At 37.6% G+C, this 22,302-nt stretch overlaps 1 protein-coding gene across 1 annotated transcript in view; it reads right to left on the reverse strand.

The window, feature by feature from the left end:
• The window catches only part of sema3e (sema domain, immunoglobulin domain (Ig), short basic domain, secreted, (semaphorin) 3E), a 162,714-nt gene extending 154,878 nt beyond the window's left edge, over positions 1-7,836 (reverse strand). Inside the window, exon 1 of the mRNA XM_039761469.1 lies at positions 6,993-7,836. Within this exon, the coding sequence (XP_039617403.1) occupies positions 6,993-7,098 (106 nt within the window). The 5' untranslated portion in view covers positions 7,099-7,836. The remainder of the gene's footprint in view (positions 1-6,992) is intronic.
• Between the last annotated feature and the right edge of the window lie 14,466 nt (positions 7,837-22,302).

The following is a 22,302-nucleotide window of genomic DNA, read 5'->3' on the forward strand; positions in this document are numbered from 1 at the left end:
AGACATTAAGAGAGTATTATTCTGAGATAAAACTTATCATGATGTCATTTTCATACTAACATACCTAAATATCTTTCATGCAGCTTATCCATAGAAAAGGAATTTTGGATATAAGTGACTGCAGTGAAATTGAAATGAAGCATATGATGGCACCTGATCTAAAAAAAATTCCAAACTGAAATTGAACCTGAACAGTTTTGTTATCTGGTGTTATGCCTTGGCTGGAAATTTAAGAACAGTATCAAGAATGAGGAAAAATTCCTGTCTTAGCCTGCAGACATCTCAAGCTCTTTGTGAGATTTTATGATGCTCACATCACCACCCCTGTAATCTGGAAAGCATTAAGTTCTATGTAAAGTACTTTTTTCCCATTGATCCCATTGATATTCTTGGTTAAGTTTGATTTCTTGATAGTTCTTTACTTTAAGTACACCATAGTAGTAATATTTTAGATGTAAAAATATCAAACAGCAAACAACATATAAAATAAATTACTTGGTTCTACTTAATTAAGCCTTAAAAATAAAATATTTTCTTTAGTTGTATTGCATACACTATACAGTATGTACTATAGTAGCTGTAAACACATTTTGAACATCACAATGCAGTATTTATCATATGATCCATAATACTGCAATAAATAAAAAAACACAACCTTAGGTTATTTAAAATAAAATTTAAAAATTTATATCCAACTTTTTATATGAACTATACTAGCATCATAGTAGACTGTATAACTTTAGGGACATTCAAAGCTAAATTTATTTTGGAAGAATTAAGTAAGTAGGTAGGACTGACAAGGTTTGTTGGGCTGAATGGCATGTTTTATAGGACACCTGTTCTCATATAGATTATTGTAATGTCCATCCATTGTTTGGACCTATTTTCTTATGGCACAATCACAGGTAAATTGTTGTAATGTTAATCCATTGTTTGAACCTGCTTTCTTATTGCACAATCACACGTAGTCAGGATTTATCCTACCAGTATCAGGTGCAAAGTAGTTACATTAACTTTAACATATATAGGTATATATATATATATATATATATATATATATATATATATATATATATATATATATATATATATATATATATATATATATACAGTCTATATAATATGCAATCATATTTCACTCTGCTTTCCCATGTGTACAGACCTGGGAACTCAGTAAAAAAAAAACCTCTTGGGGAAGGACTGAGAATTACACACCTTGGAACGTGTCTTGCCCTCAGGGACAAGTAAGATGGTCAAGAAAGTGAAAGAGAGGAAAATCCCTCAGGTCATGTGACACTGTCAAGGAGGTGATGAAAGTGGATAACATCGACAATATAGCAGTTTGCAAGAGGTCACTGGAAGTGATTGATGTCATTTGGAAAGGCTATTCTAGACCATTCATTTTAAGAGCTTCTCCCATCTGCTAATCAGGACCAAATACTGTTTTTTTCCTTGCCAGTGAGGCATTTGTTTTCATCAATAGGAATATCAGTCTGAAGATAAGGACATTTATTTGATTACTAATAATTACTGATAATAAATAGACAAGTTGCCTGGAATTAAACGTATGTTCAGTAATCCTGTCTCCGTGTTTGTTGATCATCCCCTAGTACTTTGTTTTCCTTTTTCTCTATACCTGTATAAATTTACCTATTTGGGGCATTCTTGAGCTGTCTTATATAATAATGGAAATGAAGCGAAAGTATTTTAAAGAAAGTATAAAGTAATGAAAATAGAATAATTCCTGATGCCTCTTGGGTATTCTTTACTGTGTCATGTTCCCTATCAGTTAGGCAGGGTGGCTTGTATATCTTCCCCTCTGAAAATATGTATTTATTTTCCTTTTCTAACATTGTACTTCTCCCTGTCTCTTAATTTCTATAAACTTCTTGCCCCTTTTCTTACCACCAGTTCAGTGGTTGCCTAATGACAGAGCTGCCTTTAAACACCTTCCTATGGTCACTTTGATGTCAAAATTACTTTCATGGTCACAGAAGCCCTATATTCATTCATTGGAAGTGAGGTTAGTGCTCCTTAAAAAAGCCACTTATAGCCTTGTACCCTGAACTCTTAATAAGTATGTTAAGAAAATATGTTCTTATTTTTAGATTGTCAGGGAATCCCATCCAGTACTATATTCCAGCTCCTTACAGTCTAGAAGAAACAAAGCAAATATATACCAGGGCACCCTTTTTCCCATCTGTGCTTTTGTCTGTACCAATTCCACAGACATACACTCACAAAACAAACCACTTCTGGTGTTGTACTTGTTATTGGAGTGGAATGGCAACTTTTATTGACACTGATATTTACATACATTGTTGTATAGTACATGTACTATTGTAGCTAAAGTAACTTGCATTTCTTTAGCTATGACAGTTATGTTTGTTCTTGCCTTCTGAGATTATGCACTATGGATTTTATTTATTTCATCCTGCGTGAAGTGTATTACATGCAATACACAGCTTCTTATTTTATGAATGTGAATTGCTTTCCAAAGTGTTTATAGATTGAAAGATTCATAGATAAGTATTATTTACTAGTCACGTTACCCGCCAAAGACAGGTAATACTATACATTTAAAAATATTTAATGCCCATTGCCCTACATGAGCATTCAGTGCCTTTCCTCGATCTCCTCGTGTATCTGAACCTCTCCCGATTGGCACTCCCTCTCTCTTGTGAGCGTTTCGATATAGCTTGCTTCTCAGACACTGTCATTTCGGGGCACCTTGCTCACCTCCCTGTGGTATAGTGAGTCTGTGGCTAAACAGCTGGTCCATTAATAAATAAATAATTAAATGGCTGGCTTTATCTCAGTGGATATGCATGCTTGCACGACTGTGGGAGGTTGATGTGGTGATTGAGACAGAGCACACCTGAAAGTGAGGGTGTATTTTGTCTTAATTGCTTTATTGGCTTTCTGCAGTTCGAGATTGAGGCACTGCACCCATAGAAGCATTTAAGGGGGATCTGGCAAGAAGAAAAGGAACATAAAGACAAATGAGGGGAAAGCAGAATCTCAAAAGAATGGAGGTTACAGGAAGCAAAAAGAAGCAGGCAGGAAGATGGGAGAGAGAGCTGAGTGCAAGAGCGAGTGAGAGAGGAGGCAGGCAGCTGTGAGGAGAACCTCTCAGGGGAATGTGAGGTCAACTCTCAGAGGCTGCTGAAGTGGATCACTCCGGCTGAGCATTTCAAGGAGCTGTAGTGATAAAGGGTACGAGCAACTCTCCATGGAAGACCTGTAAGGCAGCGGAAGTTGGAGAGGCTCAGATTGGGAGCCTTAGGGCTCATTTATACTTCACGCTCAGAACGCGTAAGCGCCCGCATCATGGCTGCCACGCGTTCATTTCACGCGTCCTCTGAGCAGGTCCTCAGAAATTAACGCGACGCGTGCGCGAGTTGCAGTACCAGCAAAAGTCGGGGCAGTGTGCTAAAAGTCGGAACGTGACGTCAGAGTCTCTGTTTACTATCTACATGTGACAGCAAGCCTCTATGGAGATCCTTCGGGGATCGATGTGCGCACTTTGCTGTTTGATGAATGGCTCAAATAAAGTGCTCTACATTATGTAGCCAATGTGAAGTTGGAAAAAATAAAAATAAAAAAAGAGACAGCACAAAAGATGGTATGTGAGACTTTTAAAATGTATCGTGTCATTTATATATGTCTTTTTTAATTTTTAATTTTTGCAGCTTAACAGCAACATAATGTATAGCATTATATTTGAGCCACTGAGAAAAAAATAAAGGACACGGTGAAAACGTGTATTTTGTGATTAAAGTGGAAATTTCGGCTTTAATCTCGAAATATCCACTTTAACCTCATAGTTTACTTTATCATTAAAGCAGACCGTCATAAACGTCATCCCAGTTTTTAATCGCTACGAGCTTCTTGGACCTGACAGCAGGTAAAGTAAAACAATAAAAAATAGATGGCACAAAAGATGGTATGTGAGACTTTTAAAATGTATCGTGTCATTACGATCGGGAATATGTGACGCTTGAATATAAAAGCACCACGAATGCATCTGTATGTCAGCATTTTGCTCCATCAGCTGAAAGCAGCAATAGATCGCCAAACAGAACAAATTAAATGTATGATATTCCAACTCTCTGCACATTTAGAATCTTTAGATTTATACTTGATATCACTTTCATGATGAAATGCATTAAAATGTGTATGTTACATTTTACATATAATTTCGTTTAAATAATGAATACTGTTAATAAATACACACATGGGGGTGTCACGGTGGCGGAGCGATAGCACTACTGTCTCGCAGGGAGTTATGTTGCTGGTATTTCCTGCTAGTATTCCACACTGTGCTCCGGTTTCCTTCCAAAGATATGCAGATTTGGGGATTTGGTGCCGCTAAAATGACGCTAGTGCACAGTATATGTGTGCTTGTATTCACCTTGCGATGAGCTGAGGCCTCATCAAGGGACTGTTTCTCACTCGTGCCCAATGCTTCCTGGAATGGACACATACATCCCTGGATTTATGGATTTAATCAATAAACATCCTTTTCAGAGATATTGTGGTAAGGTGTTATCGGAATTTAATAGGTGTTTTAGGCAATTCACAACACAGAGAAGCCGAACATGTTCTCACCGCGATAATATCTCGCACTGCCACCTGGTGGATTCCTCCAGATTTACGTAAAGTACGTGTGCAAGTATAAACACTACAGCGCTTGCATAGCAGGAGCGTCCGCTGCAGCATGCGTCGCGTCGCGTGAAGTATAACTCCGGCCTTACTGTGAGCCATGGAACAGCAAGGAATCAGACCTACCATTTAAGAAGGTTGTTTGTGCCTATCAGTTTGATGTTTTCTCCTCCTGCAAGGTCCAATCAGGGTAAGGAGAGAAGATGCCAGGATAGAGAAGTTACACCAGGGTTCGGAGATTTTTAGGACAGTTTTATTTATTGGATTTTATATTATATGTATCATTTATTGTGATTTTTAACCTTCACTGGACAGTGTTTTTTTCAGATTATTTATTTATTCCATTTTTATGCTCTGCACTGTTTGGAATTACTGTTTGGTGTTGAATGTTTTAATAAAAGCATTGCACATTGTATCACCTACCCCTTGCTTTGTGTGTGTCCTCATCTGCTATGCTCATCCCTTGGTTACGTTACAGAGGATGGCGGGTTCAAGAGGCTCCATAGAACAGCTGGGAGGGTGGAGGCAACCCACAACATCACACTCCCATTGAATTTTATACACCTCTGCTTTGAAGGTTACTGTCAGCGTGCCTCCTACACCTTTACCGCTCCTCATGTGTTTCACACTCTTTCGATCTCGTTAACAAAGCCAAACTGATCAATCATACCAAAGCTCAAATGACCAATCAGATTGCTCAGAGGGACTGGACAAACTCAGACCTTGGAGCTGGAGCCAATCCCAGCCAGCACAGGCGCAAGGCAGGAACAAATCCCAGGCATGGCGCCAGCCAACCACAGGACACACAAACGGGACAATTTAGGATTGCCTATGCACCTAACCTGTATATCTTTAGACTGTGGGAGGAAACCCACGTAGACACGGGGAGAACATATCAACTCCATGCAGGGAGGACCCGGGAAGCGAACCCAGGTCTCCTTCTTGCGAGGCAGTAGCGCTACCACTGCGCCACCGTGCTGCCCATATAGTAGATCTAACAGTTGCAAATTACTTTAAGAATCCTAATTCTTAAAAGAAGTTATAGGATAGTATTATGTGAATTTAACTGTTGTAATACATTTTCTGTGTATAAAATGATTATAGTTATAGTCAAACCACATAATATAATAAAGAGCCTTTATTGAATTGTTCAGATCCTCATTGTAAACCAGTGACCGTTTCCTCTTTAATCTTCCTATGGAGCACAAAAATAAGCAAACAGCCTCCAAGCTAAAAGATCATTTTTCCTGTCACTGTTCAGTGTTGGTGTGGTGGTGGGCAGTGATGTCACCATCATTTTTAAAGCTGGCTCCTACATTAGGCTACACCTATGTCACACTATGGTTTGTGGTATTAAGTAATTATAAGTCTTACCATTTCAACTCGTCTGTTGCTATGCCTCTGAAATATAATGCATATGACTCCACTGTGTGTGTGTGTGTGTTTTGGTGTGTGTTGATTTTTCTCAGTTAGGTTTTGAGAGGTGTCATTTTGTTCTAATTGCTTTAAATGTTAGCCAATAAGATCATGTGGCTTTTCCGAGTAGCTGCTAAGAGACTCTATAATAATAACCCCCAAAGGAACATCTTTCTTCCTTTATAAAGAGATCTGCTAAGAATGCAAAGAGCCAAGCATTTCCCAGTTTCTAATGACTATTTTATTTGGGGACAAATACAATTCTGGACATTTAAGTATACCTTGGCTAAACTATGTGCTTATAAATATATGTATACTAAGGGTTAAAGAATTCTTTAATCAGTATTTGAAGCTATTACATACAATTAAAAAAAGTGTACAAGTGTCTTCTTATCTATCTATCTATGTAAAAAACAATTTTAAAGACAATAATTTAAACAGACACTAATGCCAAATGCAATAGCAAATAAAAATGTCATTTAACCAAATACTTATTAAATACTTGGTGTCAGCCTCATATACGTGAAAGAACTGTATCATTATATAAAATATAATTGCACTAATATCTCCATTTTATTTATGCTCATTATCTTCTCAAAGCAAAGAAAAAAAAAACAACTGCATTTATTTTTGATTCATGCTATGTGCTGTATATATTGTACCTCCGCTGTATATTCACACTGCTGTAAACATAAACTTTCTGTCTGTTTAAGTATGTTTTAAAGAAGCACACCTCATTCCGCAAATTCTTAGTCAGCACTGAGAATTATAGGCTCAAGGATCAATCCACACTTATAAACAACTGAATTTTCTAGTGGCTTTAACATAGCAAAGTGCTTTCCTTTAAAACAGCTCTATACAAAAAAATGTTCACAGAAATATTGACTATTGTATAAGTTGACCAATCTTACCTTTGTGAGTCAGTCTCAGCCTTGGCTGACTGTAAGAGACTGCCAACAATCGACTCCCAAAAATTAGCCACAAGCAATAAGCAACAAACCTCCTGGCTGTTATCATTCTCTTTCAGTGTCACTTTCTTAAACTCCCTTGGACTCCTTGTAATTCCCTCATGCAGGTCACAGCTTTCAAAAAGACACTGGTTTCCTCAGTTATAATGAGACCTTACTTTTCACAGTCCATTTAACGAGAATGAAAAAACAAAATGAAATGCTTTAACACAGAAAGCCCTCCACATGAAGTGTCACATTGCTTTCAGTGGTCAAGCTGCTGTCAAACTCAATCCCCTGCATTGAACTGTATTTTTTTTTTTCTCTGTCAAGTTTTATCCAGAATGTTTTGAAATGCAGCCTTCCAAAGCAATGAGGTTTTTCTTAAACGCGATGAAACATCCCCTGTAATTTCTGCTTTCTTCTAAACAGAAGGCAGGCAGGGTTTAATGCAGATTTACGCTTCTTTTCATCATAACACAATGGGATGCAACCCCTTTTAACTCTGTCTTGACAAACGGCAGGCATTAATTCACCTTTCACCTCTGCTAATTAGCATCCTCTCTCTCTCTCTTTCCCTCTCTCTCTTTCTTTCAGTGTCCCTCTTTCTTTTACAGAGTCTCGATGTCTCCTAAGATCTGGCAGTTCCACCCAGCCGGGATATAGCAATCTCTCTGCTCAAGTTCAATGGGAATTGAAGTCAGCTAGGTTTCCAAGAAGTATTTTTAATCCACGTGCCATTCAGTGATCCTCCCTTTTCTTCATCACTCCCAGATCCCCTGGTGTCAGCATGGATAGGGGCCAAGTTTTTTATTACTGTGATTATGACGGAGCACTTCGCTGGTGCAGTGCTCTCTTTCACCAGGAGCGAATCTGATTGGATTTTGGAAATAGACTGTTTAGGTTTTTGTGACATGTGCTGTGTCAACACAGCATGATGTGTTTATACAGAGCTCACACTGCAGATACACAGATACTTTTAAAATCAGGGGCGTTGATCAATTAGCTCTAAGAGATAATAAAGGCACCAGCACATATGGCCCATTTTAAAAAAACATATTATAAATTGGACCATTTTGCTGAGTTTAGCATTTATATCAGGTTGTCTAAGAATTTAACAGGGATCCTGAGAGATGTTTATCATTCAAAATAACTAAAACTAATGTGGCAACATTAAACTTTTTTTTTTCTTAACACTGAGTTCTTGTCATGGATTTTTTGCAGCTAATTTATAGCTTATCTTCTAGCCTATAGATACTGTATCCTTAAGTCAGTAAATTTAACGTTATTTTCTTTTGTCAATGTACTTTTACAATGTATTGATTTAACAATAATAATAATGATACATTTTATTTAGATAGATAGATAGATAGATAGATAGATAGATAGATAGATAGATAGATAGATAGATAGATAGATAGATAGATAGATAGATAGATAGATAGATAGATACTTTATTAATCCCAAGGGGAAATTCACATAATCCAGCAGCAGTATAAAGCACCTTTCCCATGCTCAAGGAACTGTTAGAAAAAATGTACAATACAAGTAAACATCATTATGGTGTATTAAGTATTTTATTTAACCTATTAAAAAATGGTACTCAGTTTACACATTATATTATAAAAAGTAAAACTGTGTGCTAAAATGCCATCTGTTTATTTGTGTAAGGGAACTAGCATATATAGTTGTCCAGTGCATGAGTACTCACGCTAAAAGTACATGACATTGTCTTTTCATAAAAAAATAATAAAACTGAGCTAACTCCTAATAATAATTAAAAATAACGACAAGCATTCATGAAAACCTTTAGCTTGATTTTGGTTATATTTATGTCAAAACGTACTACTGTTTTTTCAGTAATGTTTGCTTTTTATATAGAAATACCTATAACTGTTAAAATTGATTGTGCATAAGAAGTACAAATTTGATGCCAAACTCTGAGTGTACTGATAACTTCATTTAACTACAAAAAGTGTCCTTCAGAAATGGCAGATGCCTCAGCCTCCTATGCAGATTAGCACATCTGTCTGCAACATGGTTAAACAATAATATTGCTATTAAACAAACTGTTTTTTGTGTTAAGGTGAGTACTTTAGCAATGATAATGTCAATGGGAAAATTCTTAATGTTTGAACTACAGAATATATGCTTTCCAAGCTTTCAGCTCCATTAATCAACACATAGTAAAGCAGGTTGGGGGAGCAGAACAGTTTCCATTTAGATTACACTCTGTGACCCTCCAATGTTTGCTTGCTTTCATCTGGAAATGCATCTGTAAAGAAAAAAAATATGCCAAGAAATAAACGTATGAAATAAAAAAAAAATATATATAGCAATTATAAGAATTTTATTATCATTTGTAGAATTTCATAAAGCATTAACAATTTTAGGACAACACTTTTTTCCATTACAGGGTCACTGGGTAGCTGAACTTACCCTGAGACCCCTTTATTTGATCCCATATTTACATATTATGCATGCCTGTGCCTGATCATCTTAAATTCAATTTCTATTTCTTTTTTCATATACATTTACACTTATTTTTAATGTGTTTTATTAACTAAATATTGCAGTATTTATCTCTGGAGTTCTGGGTTTTAATCCTAGTTCCAGAGCACTAAACTCAAATATATGTATGCAGAGTCAGCAGTCTTCATTTCTTTATACGGCTTTTTCTTCTGGCAACTGTGCTTTATCTCCTATCATATTCCAAAGGCATGCATGTTAGGTTAATTGGCTGCTCTAAATTGGCTTGTATGTGTTGTTGAACATACCCTGTGATGGACTTATTTCCAGTCTAGAGTTTGTTCCTTACTTGTTTCACATGCTGCCAGGATAGGCTCCAGCTCCTGCTACCTTGAGCTAGATTAAGTGGGCTAAAAAATGGATGCATGCAATCATAACTGATAAAATGTGTTCAAAACCATAAGTGTAGAAAGAACTCTTTCAATAGATTCAGATAAAGTATCCTTTGTGCTTGTAATTATCTTTATAGTGTAGTGTATTTAATAAGGCTTACTCTTATTTGAACTGTTTCAGGGTTATATATTTTGGTATTAACAGTTTACTGTGTCAATGCCATGGGTGTAGGTAGGGGGACAGGGATATTGCTTAAGGAAGGGAGTGGGATTGTGATTTTTAAAGCCACCAAAATATATTTTATGATAGAATTGTCATATAATTATATTATTATTGTTATTATTTATTTACTTTTTCATTCCCCTGTAAAACCTAGCCTACGCTCCAGATTTAACTGGTGTGACATACCTTTGGTCTGGAGTTTGCATGTCCTCCCAATGTTTTGATGGTTTTCCTACAAAAAATTCAGTTTCCTTTAATAGTCAAAATGATAAGTTGCCGTGTAAATTAACAATTTTTAGTTGCCTTGGTGTAAATGACTGAGGTTGTGTATGCATTTGTCACAGCTAGCATTGATTCTAGAAATTCTAAATTCTAGAAAGATTCTATTAATAAAACAAAAAAATTCCCATTCTTCTTGGATTACTTTAGATTCACTATTTATATTTACAGAATGCTTTATTAATCTTGTGCTATGTAAAGCCCAGGGGTGCTCCAGCCTCCCTAACCCTGACACAGACAGGCAGAGACACGAGTTCGCCACACAGCACACGTTTATTCCTGTGGGGAAGCACTTTTCTTGCTCTCCACAGCAGCACAATACAAATAAACAGCACCAAAGCCCAGTCCTTCTCTTCTCTTCTCTTTCTTTCTCCACCTGCACTCTTCTCCTGGCAAGCTTCGTCCACCTCCTTCTGACTCCGGCTCCCCGAGTACTGGTGGCTGGCTCATTTTATAGGACACCTGAAAGCACTCCAGGTGTCCAGTGACCTACTTCCGGGTGTGGCGGAAATAAATAGGGCTCAGGATATGTCCAGGCACCCCCTGGTGGTGGCCACAGGCACCAGCAGGGTTGAGCTTCCATGCTCCAAACACGTGGCCCCAGTGTAGCATTCCAGGTGAGATCCGGAATAAGCTCTCTCCCCTGGTCCTTCCATGATCAAGTAAGTGACAGTGCAGAATTGTCTATAGCTATACAACAGTTTATAACATTTAGAACCAAACATCGTCCCTTAAATAGACTAACTGTCAAATCCTATAAAGTCTTCCCTTCATAACCCCTCAGCATGTTTTTCTGGGCACAGAGACCAAGCCCAGAAGGTGAAAAGAACCTCAATGCCAAAATGCACACAATTTGCAAGACACGCAAAAGTGATGTCTTAAGATTACAAAGTGCTGAAACATATGCTTACTACCTGGGACATTTTGCAAATTCTTTTCTTTTCTTTTGCTTAAAAGAAGTATTTTCCACTGCCCTATATTGGTGTTTCAAGAGGCTTTGGACATCAGGGAAATGTCAATGTAATATTGCAATTAAATCACATTTGCTTATCATTATTATTTGGGTTTAACCCTTTTTGATTTGCAAGCTCCAAAATTTAGTAGCTGTGTTGTCAAGATGCAGCATACCATTGCTAGTGGTTTGGCTTCTGGAAGGCATGATGCACTCCGTCACTGATGCTATATTTGATTTAAACCTCAAGCAACTTTGGTGTGTGCAATTCGAGTAATTATCTTTTGGGTATTAACTTCTAGCAATTCTCATTTTGACTTTATTAATTGTTCAATGATTAGGTGTTACTGACAGTTTTGACAATGTTAAACATCCAGTGACATTTAAAAATAACCCTAACTACATTTTTCTGAGCATGTGCATATCTGCCATCCTGATTATCCCCACCCTAACGGATGCCACATATTATCTCACTGGCACAAAACATATAGAGAAGCAAAAAAAGAGAACATTCATGAAGGCAAAATGGTTCAGGGCATTTGGAAGGAAATCTAGTTCTTTAAATAAATAGGGGGCAGAGCCAGAAATAGAAAAACTATCAAGAAATCAAAAACCAAAACGTGAACAAAAAAATGTGTGTTCTAGAAAGACTCCCAAGAAAAGCATTTAACCCCATCTACTCACACCTCAAAGATTTTATTCTTTATCCACAATCTTGGACACTGAAACTGCACAGCCATCTTAAGTAACAGTGCTATAAAGAAGGCTTGAAAACAAGCAATGGTCAAATGGTAGCAACAGGGCATCATTGCTAACAACAATATGGCCATGGAAATCCCAAAATGGTGATGGCTGCAACTGAAAATGCAGCTAAAAATGGCAAAAAAATTATAAAAAATATTAACATATTGAAACATCAAATCTTTATATATATACAATCCAACATCTGTCTGTCTGATTTTCATGAGTGATTTAGATCAGGTTTTTCTCTATAATTTGCTTGAGCATTACGGTTGATTTTACGAACTCTCCCATCGCTCCAAGTATCATAGTTTGCTTGTGTTACCGATTTATTTGCATGACTCCAAGAGAAACGCAGCAGGCCGAGAGGATGGGGGCAGGGGCCCTCCTCACTTATGCGCCAGCCTCAGGGCATTCTTTACCTTCAGTTAGCTAGCGGCTTTTTCCTAGAATTTGCTTGAACATTCCAGTTGATTTTGGAACTTCTCTCATTGTGCTATGTATCATAGTTCGCTTGTAGGAGTGATATATTTGCACTAATCCGAGATAGACGCTGCGTGTCAAGGTCAGGGGGAAGCGTGACGTCAGGAGTAGGGAGCCGCCAGGGCCCTCCTCGCTGTCCTGTTTCACTTCTATGCAAGCAAAGCTGAAGGAGATGGCTAGTAATGGATAAAATGCAGTTAGAATCAGAGTCTAAACTCAACAAGACAAGACAAATAAATCGACAGCTTTCATAATGGAATTTAAGCTACTATGTTAGAGCACAAATCCAGCACACGGTTTTTTGTTTTCCCTGTCCAGGTATGGGCAGAGGGCCATTTTTAGATCACTGTCTTAAGCCCTGCTCAGTTCTGACTGTCCACAAACTTATAAGAGCTGCCTTAGAACTGAATAAAATTAACTTGTAACAGAATGTTAATCAAAATTCAAGTTTACCTTAATTGTGAAAAAACTATAGTAAGCATCTAATCAAGAAATATACATTAGGACCCTTGCAGTCTTAATAATAATCTCATCAAAGAACGGAAATGTCACTTGTCAGAATTTTTTTATGAAATTTCTTTCTAAACAATCTCTCAATGGCTTATTTTCATTTTATCATTGGTCACTGTGGCAAGGCACATTTAGGTCCATGGTGATGTGTAGTTTTTTAAATAAATAAATAAGATAATACAGGCCACATGGATGGTTGCATGAACAGATCTAGAGGTTAATGGCGAGATTGGCTGTCCAGGCCCTTACATGCAGATGTGTGTGGTTTGGTCAGTTTCCACATTAGCAATCTGGAGGTGAGCATGAAAATGAAAATAAACCTTTAGATGGCAGAATTGGAATGGAGACATTGCTGATGTAGAGAGGAGGCAGGTGGTTCGGAAAGTGAATCATGGAAGAGAAGCATGTGGCCAGGACACAGTGTGAGGCAGGAGTCACTCTTGCTGAGCACCCAAAGGAGCTCAGAGTGGGCTCTCACTTGAGGCCAAGGAACAGTCGAAGGAGAAAGACCCAAGGCTTAGGTGGGGGACCCCAAGCCAAGATAACTGATTTTGCCTATCAGTGGACATCTCCTCATATGGAAGGTTTCTTCGATTTTTTTTCCCTACTAGGATTTTTTTTTGGCAGTTTTTCCTTGTCTTCTTAGAGATTCGAAGCCTTTGGGGTCTTTGTCAAAGCCCATTGCGACACTTCTTGTGTGATTTTGGGCTATACAAAAATAAATTGTAATGTATATCTAATTATTATGGACATGTTTATTGATTATTTTGGACATTTTAACCTCCACACAAACAACCTGATTTTATTGGAATATTTATTTATTTATGAAGATTTTGCACTTGGATCTTGTCTGATTAAAAGCATAAAGCACCTTTCAACTGTGCTGTTGTTAAGTGTCCTCATTGCCTGGCTCATCTCAGACACGACTATCGGTGGTCCTCAGTTCAAGAGGGTTATAGCAGTTGCAGCAAACCTGGAACAGTCACAAACACTTGACAGGTTAATAATCTTCCTAAATATCTAATTAAATGCACGGGAATATCTGGAATCTGTAACTTTGTGGATACCATCTTATGTCTCCAGGTAGGCACAGGAAGTCATTCTAATGGCAAATCCAAACTACCTGTGGCCTCTCTCCTCAATGTTCAATGCTTGGTTAGCTTTTTAAACATGATATCCTTTTTTAGAATAACAAAATATTGCTCTTATGTACTAATGGCTGATCAACATGAAAATCATTCCTGAATGTAAATGTGCCACGGTAAAGCAGTTTTCCATAGGGATATCCCTACCTAGTCACCTCATTGCACACAAATATTATTTATCTTGATGCCACTTAAAAACTCAAGAAGTCTGACTCCTCACTGAACCACAATCTCTGCAAAATTATACTACTCTTTTCAGTCATTAGACTGGGGATTATACATTGAAATAATCTGGCAATTAAATTCCAGTCAAAGCTTCATTTTATTATGTGTTAAATCACCAGAATCTGAACCTACCTCTCTAGGTTACATGCTAAAGTATTTTACAGTTTAATTATTTCAACTAAACAATCTGACCATATTTAAACTCATGTGGTTATTCTGTATTGTCAAATATGAAACTCTCTTCAAAGCTACTACCACCGATTTACAAAGCTGTTACCTTCTTTTTTTGTGATAACATGTTTAGTTATTTATTTTTTGACCAATAACAATAAATAAAACATTTAAAATAACAAAAGTAACACCACTGGGAGAAATGCATAATTTTTGATTAGATTAGATTAGATAAACTTTATTAATCCCAAAAGGAAATTCAGATGCATACAGCAGCAGAAACATAAAAAAACAAGGATACAGACTCAGAGGACAAATAATGCAACCTATCAACCAATCAATTGATAAGTAATTATAAATAAAAATAAACTTAACAAGTTCATTATGTGGAAGCATTGAATTACCTGATAGCAGTGGGCAGAAATCACACCCTGGTAGAATGAGCCTGTGGCTACATGTGCTCTAAGAGAGTACCTCCTTGAGAGGCTGGGGTTGATTTTTCATGGCATCCAATTTTTCTATCATCCTCTTTTCCACAGCAGCTTCCAGTGTGTCAACAGGCTTTCCTGATAAGTTTGTTCAGGCATTGTGCTTCTTTTGTGTTCAGGTTGCTTCCCCAAGAGACCACAGCATAGAACATCACACTGGCTATCGATTGGTAGAACATTTCATGCAGTCTGCTGCAAACATCAAAAGACCTAAGCATCCTTAGCAAGTGCAGTGTGCTCTGGCCCTTTTTGTACAGTGCCATTGTGTATATACCGTATAATATGTAAACCTAAGATTTTTTTTTCCATTTAAAAACTGTATTATTCAATCTTTGTTTTTAAACAGTCATTCAGCTTAGTGGTTCCTGCAATCTGGAACTCTTTTTGCAGTTTTTTTTATTGTGGTCGAAATTTAACATCTTATTAAAGAAAGAAACATCCTTTAACAGGACAATTCAGTAATCAGGCAGGAGAAAAGCTCTTCATTGTATCTTTTAATTACTCCTCAGCAAAATGCCTTGGAGGGATCATTCTTCAAAAGCAGTCCATTACAGCATTGTCAGAATGATCAGAATGGTCAGAGAAACAAAGAATAGAGGTTCATTTTAGAAACTGTGCATGCATGCACAATGCATACTTTTTATTCTGGTTGGTTCGTTGGTTTACACCCAAATGATTTATGTAAAAATATTATATTATATTCTGGTTCTTCTTATACATTTTGAGATGAGCCACCACCCTTGACATTTCTGTGCATATAACAACTGTCTATTCATTCTAGTTTAAAGGACATCTGTGATTTCTTAGTCATCTCTTAGTCATCCTTCAGTACATTTTGTACAGTATATTACATCAACCTTTCTTCTGGTAAATTTTTTATTTAATTGACCATCTCCGAATTTTTCCTAAACCAATTCTTACATTTCAGTGTACATTTTGTTGTTCATGTGACCTTTCTTTGGTTTCCCACATTTAACCCTTTATGCTATTTCTTTAAGATGAATGCTATGTGATCCTAAAATTATTCTTGCACATTATCTATTTTTATATTTTTGCCTTGACATTCAAATCTACTGCAGTGGGTTGGCGCCCTGCCCGGGATTGGTTCCTGCCTTGCGTCCTGTGTTGGCTGGGATTGGCTCCTGCAGACCCCCGTGACCCTGTGTTCGGATTCAATGGGTTAGACATTCAAATCTAGATGGATGACTCCACTGTTGACTCTGTCTTGTTTTTGTCTGTCCCTCCATTTAAATGTTTCAATGTAACCACTTTGCTTTCTCAAACCTGCTAAATACAGTTGTTGAGGACCAGAACCTCTCCTGGCATTAGTGCACACAAGGCATAAGCCAGCTATAAGTGATGGGCCAGTCCATTGCAGAGGCTCTAATGTACACATCCATAAATTTAAATCGGGAAAAAGAAATTAATCTAACATGCATATCTTTGGATTGTGAGTGGAAACCCTATGCAGACACGAAGAGAATGTGCAAACTTTACAGTAACCAAAAATGAGTCAGAAGTTCTAACTATTGCACTGTTTCAACAGTCTTTGCTATTAAGTTGTATAGTGCCATCAGTGCCACATTGTATGCTTATATTAATTTCGTCTTCTAATTTTAAAACCTGTAAAACTTTTATCCTGTACACTTTTTTAATCTATTATGTGTAGTATATGACAGTTCTTCTTTGTAGTTTTGTAACTTATTTGTAAAGTTCTTTTTAACATATGTATTATTTTTTTCATTATACTTCTCACCTCTGTCCAGAATTAACAGTTCTAGTTTTTTTTTTTTGTGTTATTTATGTTTGATGTGTGTGCTTGGTGTGTGGGTGTGTGTATGTCTGCGTGCCCTGCGGTGGGCTGGCACCTTGCCCGGGGTTTGTTTCCTGCCTTGCGCCCTGTGTTGGCTTGGATTGGCTCCAGCAGACCCCCGTGACACTGTAGTTAAGGTATAGCGGGTTGGATAATGGATGGATGAATGGATGTTTGATGTGTTGCTTTTATTTTACTGATAAATTTACATACATTTTACTCTGTCCCTTCCTTGTTTGCTATGTAAATGCTTAGCGTTTAAGCATACAAATGCAAGTGAGATTTAAATTCGATTTGTTGGTTGAATAATCAGCTCCTATAAAAGTTTAACTTTTTAAAATAATATTCTTATGCTTCATTAATTCAGATCAGACACCTGGAGTAAGTCTATTCTGGAAGGACTGGGTTTAAGGCAGGAAACTGTCCTAGACAGGACACCAGTCAATCACAGGGCCCAAACCTTTACTTTCTAATGAATCTGTAAATTATTTTTATTTATTTTTTTAATATAATACTGAACTCTTGCTCAGCACTGAACATTGCAACATAAGCTATTTAAATTTGTCCCTCAAACCTTTGTATGTTTGCGAAACAGAAAACAAGAGGAAAATAACAGCGTGTGTGTTAAATTATTTGAAATTATTGTAATTATACCCCTAATAATTATATAATAGTTATAACAGTACCTCAAATAGGCATTGATTAACAAAGCCAGCAGGTGAAAATATACAAACACAATAAATATATATCTAATTGAATAATATAGAAAAAGTAGGGTCCATAAAGGAGAAAAATATTTAACTGACCTACACAAAACATTAAGCCATCCACAAGTAGGGGTTGCTGTTTTGTTCCCCAAGAAGCTCTCTGCCTTAAATGACTGAAAAATTGTGTTAATATTCGGTGGTTGCTACAACTGTACTGTACATGCATATATATCACCAGCTAACAGAGTAAACAATATTTAGTTTTACTGTTGGTAAATTATCAAAGCTATGTGATTTAAAGCAAAAAAATGGTATGGTATATTTTATGTTAAGAAATATGTTTATGTTTTCATCACTCTAACTACCTTTAATTTACTTCTGGGGGAGGTTAACACAGAATGAACCCAAGATTCAGGCAAGTGGACCTATTTGTGTCCCATAGGCTGTTATTGCAAAGCTGATGAGCACCGGAGACTTCAGGAAATGCAAATCATCCGGTTTATGTAGCTGAGGCTTAACTAATTAAAGGTTGTCCCTCCTGTTTAGGCTGTATTTTTAAAGACCTGTTATTTAACCTATATTATTAAGAGAATTATGTTGCCTAAGTTTAGATTCTGTTAAAAAATGTTGAACTTATAAGGACAGGAATATCTGGTTATTATTTTGGAACTGCAGCAATAATCAACATACTGTCAATCAATCATTCAACTGTTTACCATTGACCGTTTTCAAAAACTAGCAGAGGGGTTGAAAGCAGCTTAAGACAGTTTAGCTTAGTCTAACTCTAGTTAAGAAATGTCTTGTGGAGTGTTACATATGCTGGTGAATTTGTTTCTGATAATGCAGTCATAATAAATGTACATGATCTTAAAAGCCCTTACATCACATATGAATCATATACTAAATATTGGGGATATTATTGAAAAGGTAAATGAATATTTGCTGGCACTTAATGCACTGTCGGATCACAGGATATTTAGTGTGTCAATGAATATTCATGGATATAGTTGCACATAATGGATGAAGTATGAAGTATCACAAAAACAGAAACAAATAAACAGCTGCCCCACAGTTTCTGGCTCTGCAGGGTTTTGTCCCTTTTTATCAGCTAATGCAGCTTATCCACTTGCACATCACCCAAGATACAGCACATCCTGAACCAACAGTTCTCTCCCTCCCACATCCTGAATACTCTGCTGTCTCTCCACTACCACCAACCATTACCTCCCTGACAGTCATTTCCAAATGACCTCCTGACTCGAAGATAAGGGGTCACTGGCAGGGAACAGCATTTAACTCCATCCTTGGGGTTGCTTTTCAGACAATTCCTGTAATCACTACCAGGATCAGGAATGACCTCTGAAAATCCAGGGTCTACTCCAAAGCTTTTGCTGCCACCAATTGGTCTTGTGGAATTCTGCCTCATGACTGCTGCCTTTTTTATATACTCAAATACATTCTGAACAAAGAATACAGTACACTAAAATGTTGTAATTTGTAGTTTGATACAATAAATAAAGATTTTTAACTATATTTTTGTTTACATCTTTCATTGCAGCTAATAGAAATATTAAAATTCTAAATAACTCTGATACACTGATTAAAATAGGGAAAGTCATCCAGAATCGTTACATAAAACCTTCCACATAAGTAGATGTTAAATGACTGTTTAAAACATGCTACATTATTAAGGTCGATTTAGATACAGGTATTGTGAAGCTTAGTTCTCCATGTCATGGTGGTTAAAATATCAGGTTAAACTTAGTTTAGCATGATAAATGTTTAAAAGTAAAAGGAGCAATCTGTTAGAAATTTGCAATCACTACCATTGTTTGTGTATGAATTAGCCAAAGTCAGTGGAGTTTCATGTTTACAGTTATAGCAGCTTCCAGGATCAAAAATTACTTAAGAATCAACAAATATGATTTTCTTTGGTTACCAAGATCCTTGCTTCTGAAACAGTTACATTCAAAATATTGTAGTGAAAAATCATACCACCAGTTCTTTCATAAGTTCTAAATAATCTCCAATATATATACACTCACCTAAAGGATTATTAGGAACACCTGTTCAATTTCTCATTAATGCAATTATCTAATCAACCAATCACATGGCAGTTGCTTCAATGCATTTAGGGGTGTGGTCCTGGTCAAGACAATCTCCTGAACTCCAAACTGAATGTCAGAATGGGAAAGAAAGGTGATTTAAGCAATTCTGAGCGTGGCATGGTTGTTGGTGCCAGACGGGCCGGTCTGAGTATTTCACAATCTGCTCAGTCACTGGGATTTTCACGGACAACCATTTCTAGGGTTTACAAAGAATGGTGTGAAAAGGGAAAAACATCCAGTATGCGGCAGTCCTGTGGGCGAAAATGCCTTGTTGATGCTAGAGGTCAGAGGAGAATGGGCCGACTGATTCAAGCTGATAGAAGAGCAACTTTGACTGAAATAACCACTCGTTACAACCGAGGTATGCAGCAAAGCATTTGTGAAGCCACAACACGCACAACCTTGAGGTGGATGGGCTACAACAGCAGAAGACCCCACCGGGTACCACTCATCTCCACTACAAATAGGAAAAAGAGGCCAAAATTGGCCAGCTGAAGAATGGAAAAATGTTGCCTGGTCTGATGAGTCTCGATTTCTGTTGAGACATTCAAATGGTAGAGTGAATTTGGCATAAACAGAATGAGAACATGGATCCATCATGCCTTGTTACCACTGTGCAGGCTGGTGGTGGTGGTGTAATGGTGTGGGGGATGTTTTCTTGGCACACTTTAGGCCCCTTAGTGCCAATTGGGCATCGTTTAAATGCCACGGGCTACCTGAGCATTGTTTCTGACCATGTCCATCCCTTCATGACCACCATGTACCCGTCCTCTGATGGCTACTTCCAGCAGGATAGTGCACCATGTCACAAAGCTCAAATCATTTCAAATTGGTTTCTTGAACATGACAATGAGTTCACTGTACTAAAATGGCCACCACAGTCACCAGATCTCAACCCAATAGAGCATCTTTGGGATGTGATGGAATGGGAGCTTCGTGCCCTGGATGTGCATCCCACAAATCTCCATCAACTGCAAGATGCTATCCTATCAATATGGGCCAACATTTCTAAAGAATGCTTTCAGCACCTTGTTGAATCAATGCCACCTAGAATTAAGGCAGTTCTGAAGGCGAAAGGGGGTCAAACACCATATTAGTATGGTGTTCCTAATAATCCTTTAGGTGAGTGTATGTCTGGTGGGAAGACAATGTATACCTTCATTTTAAACTAAGATAAAGTAACACTTTGTTTTTATTTTATGATTCAGGCATTTGCCTTTCTGAATGCTTGCAATCAATTTTCAAGGCCAGAGACCCTGAAACAAGGAATACATACACATTACTATTTACCATATTACAGACTAACTGAGAGGGCCTGCTGATTGCAAGACAAATAACAACCAGTGGGTAAATGGGAAACTAATAGGGCACGCAGCTCAATAAACATCAATCACCCAGGGCAGCAGGTAAAAGAGTGGTTAAAGGTGCACTGACAAACAATAGAGACCACGGGTTACTTATGTCCAGCACATGTTGCCGCACCCACCACATGACGACACAGCTTGGGATCCTGGTTGGCAACCCCCCCAGGCAGACACAAGGTGCAGTCCCATCCCCCAGAAATGACCCTCTATCAGGTGTTATGTGAGTATCCCCTTGGCCTGGTCCAGCTGCTCGGTTCCTCAACAATGAGGATCCTGTGAGCCGGATCACCCTCGGGGAATCGTGAAAAAAAAGCCATAGTGCCATGAGGAAAGTCCTCGGGAGCCTCATCCCTAGAAGAGTCAAAACTTTCAAAGAGTCAATGGAGTCAAGCCTGTTGGGGATCACAACTGGTGTGGTGCTGAGGAGTCACCCGTTACATGGCACCATTCGGGTAAAAATTTGAAGCAGCCCATTCAGGTAGGCAAGTGGAATGTCTTGCCTCTTATAAATCAGACAAAGAGTATATTCCAAATGGTCTAAGTGTAAGTTTGTCAAAGACACCTCGCAGATAAAAGTAGAGTGCTTCATGGATGGTCTTATATTATTCTACACTAAGCCAGAAAACGGAGATCTTACACTGGACCAAAATGTCAAATTTCTGTTAAATAGCCCTCTTTAATGTAGAGCACAGCCTATATATCCAAATGTTAACAATCTTAAGACTATACAATTGAAACATAATGGGGCTATATTAATCAAAAACTATATCTATTATAAAAAAAAAATTCTGGAGAGAAACACTAGGGCATTGAAGATCATGGAAGATACTTAAAAGAAACCGCAAGATGAAAGAGATTGGCCATGGAGCATCTCGCGGGGACCTTAAACATGAGACTTTGTGTAAAGAGATTGACCCAGAACCGTCTCGCGATGACGTGGAATATGAGATTCTTGCAAGATACGCCCTACTTACAATCAATATCAAATAAGCCCAGAGGCAGCAAAGCACTCAGTCGTGTAAAGGAGGCTTTGAGCACACACAGATCCAGGGCTCTCAGCGCACATAAAGCGTATAAGGATAATACATTATAAATGAAACATAGACGACTAAGCAAAGAAGAAAGCAGCGTGGAGAAAAGAGACTCAAAAGCGTTGGAGAGAAAAAAAAGAAAAAGAAGAATATAGGTGCAAATTCAGAAAATA

This window comes from Polypterus senegalus, chromosome 8 (genome assembly GCF_016835505.1).
Source record: "Polypterus senegalus isolate Bchr_013 chromosome 8, ASM1683550v1, whole genome shotgun sequence".
In the NCBI taxonomy this organism is placed as follows: domain Eukaryota; kingdom Metazoa; phylum Chordata; class Cladistia; order Polypteriformes; family Polypteridae; genus Polypterus; species Polypterus senegalus.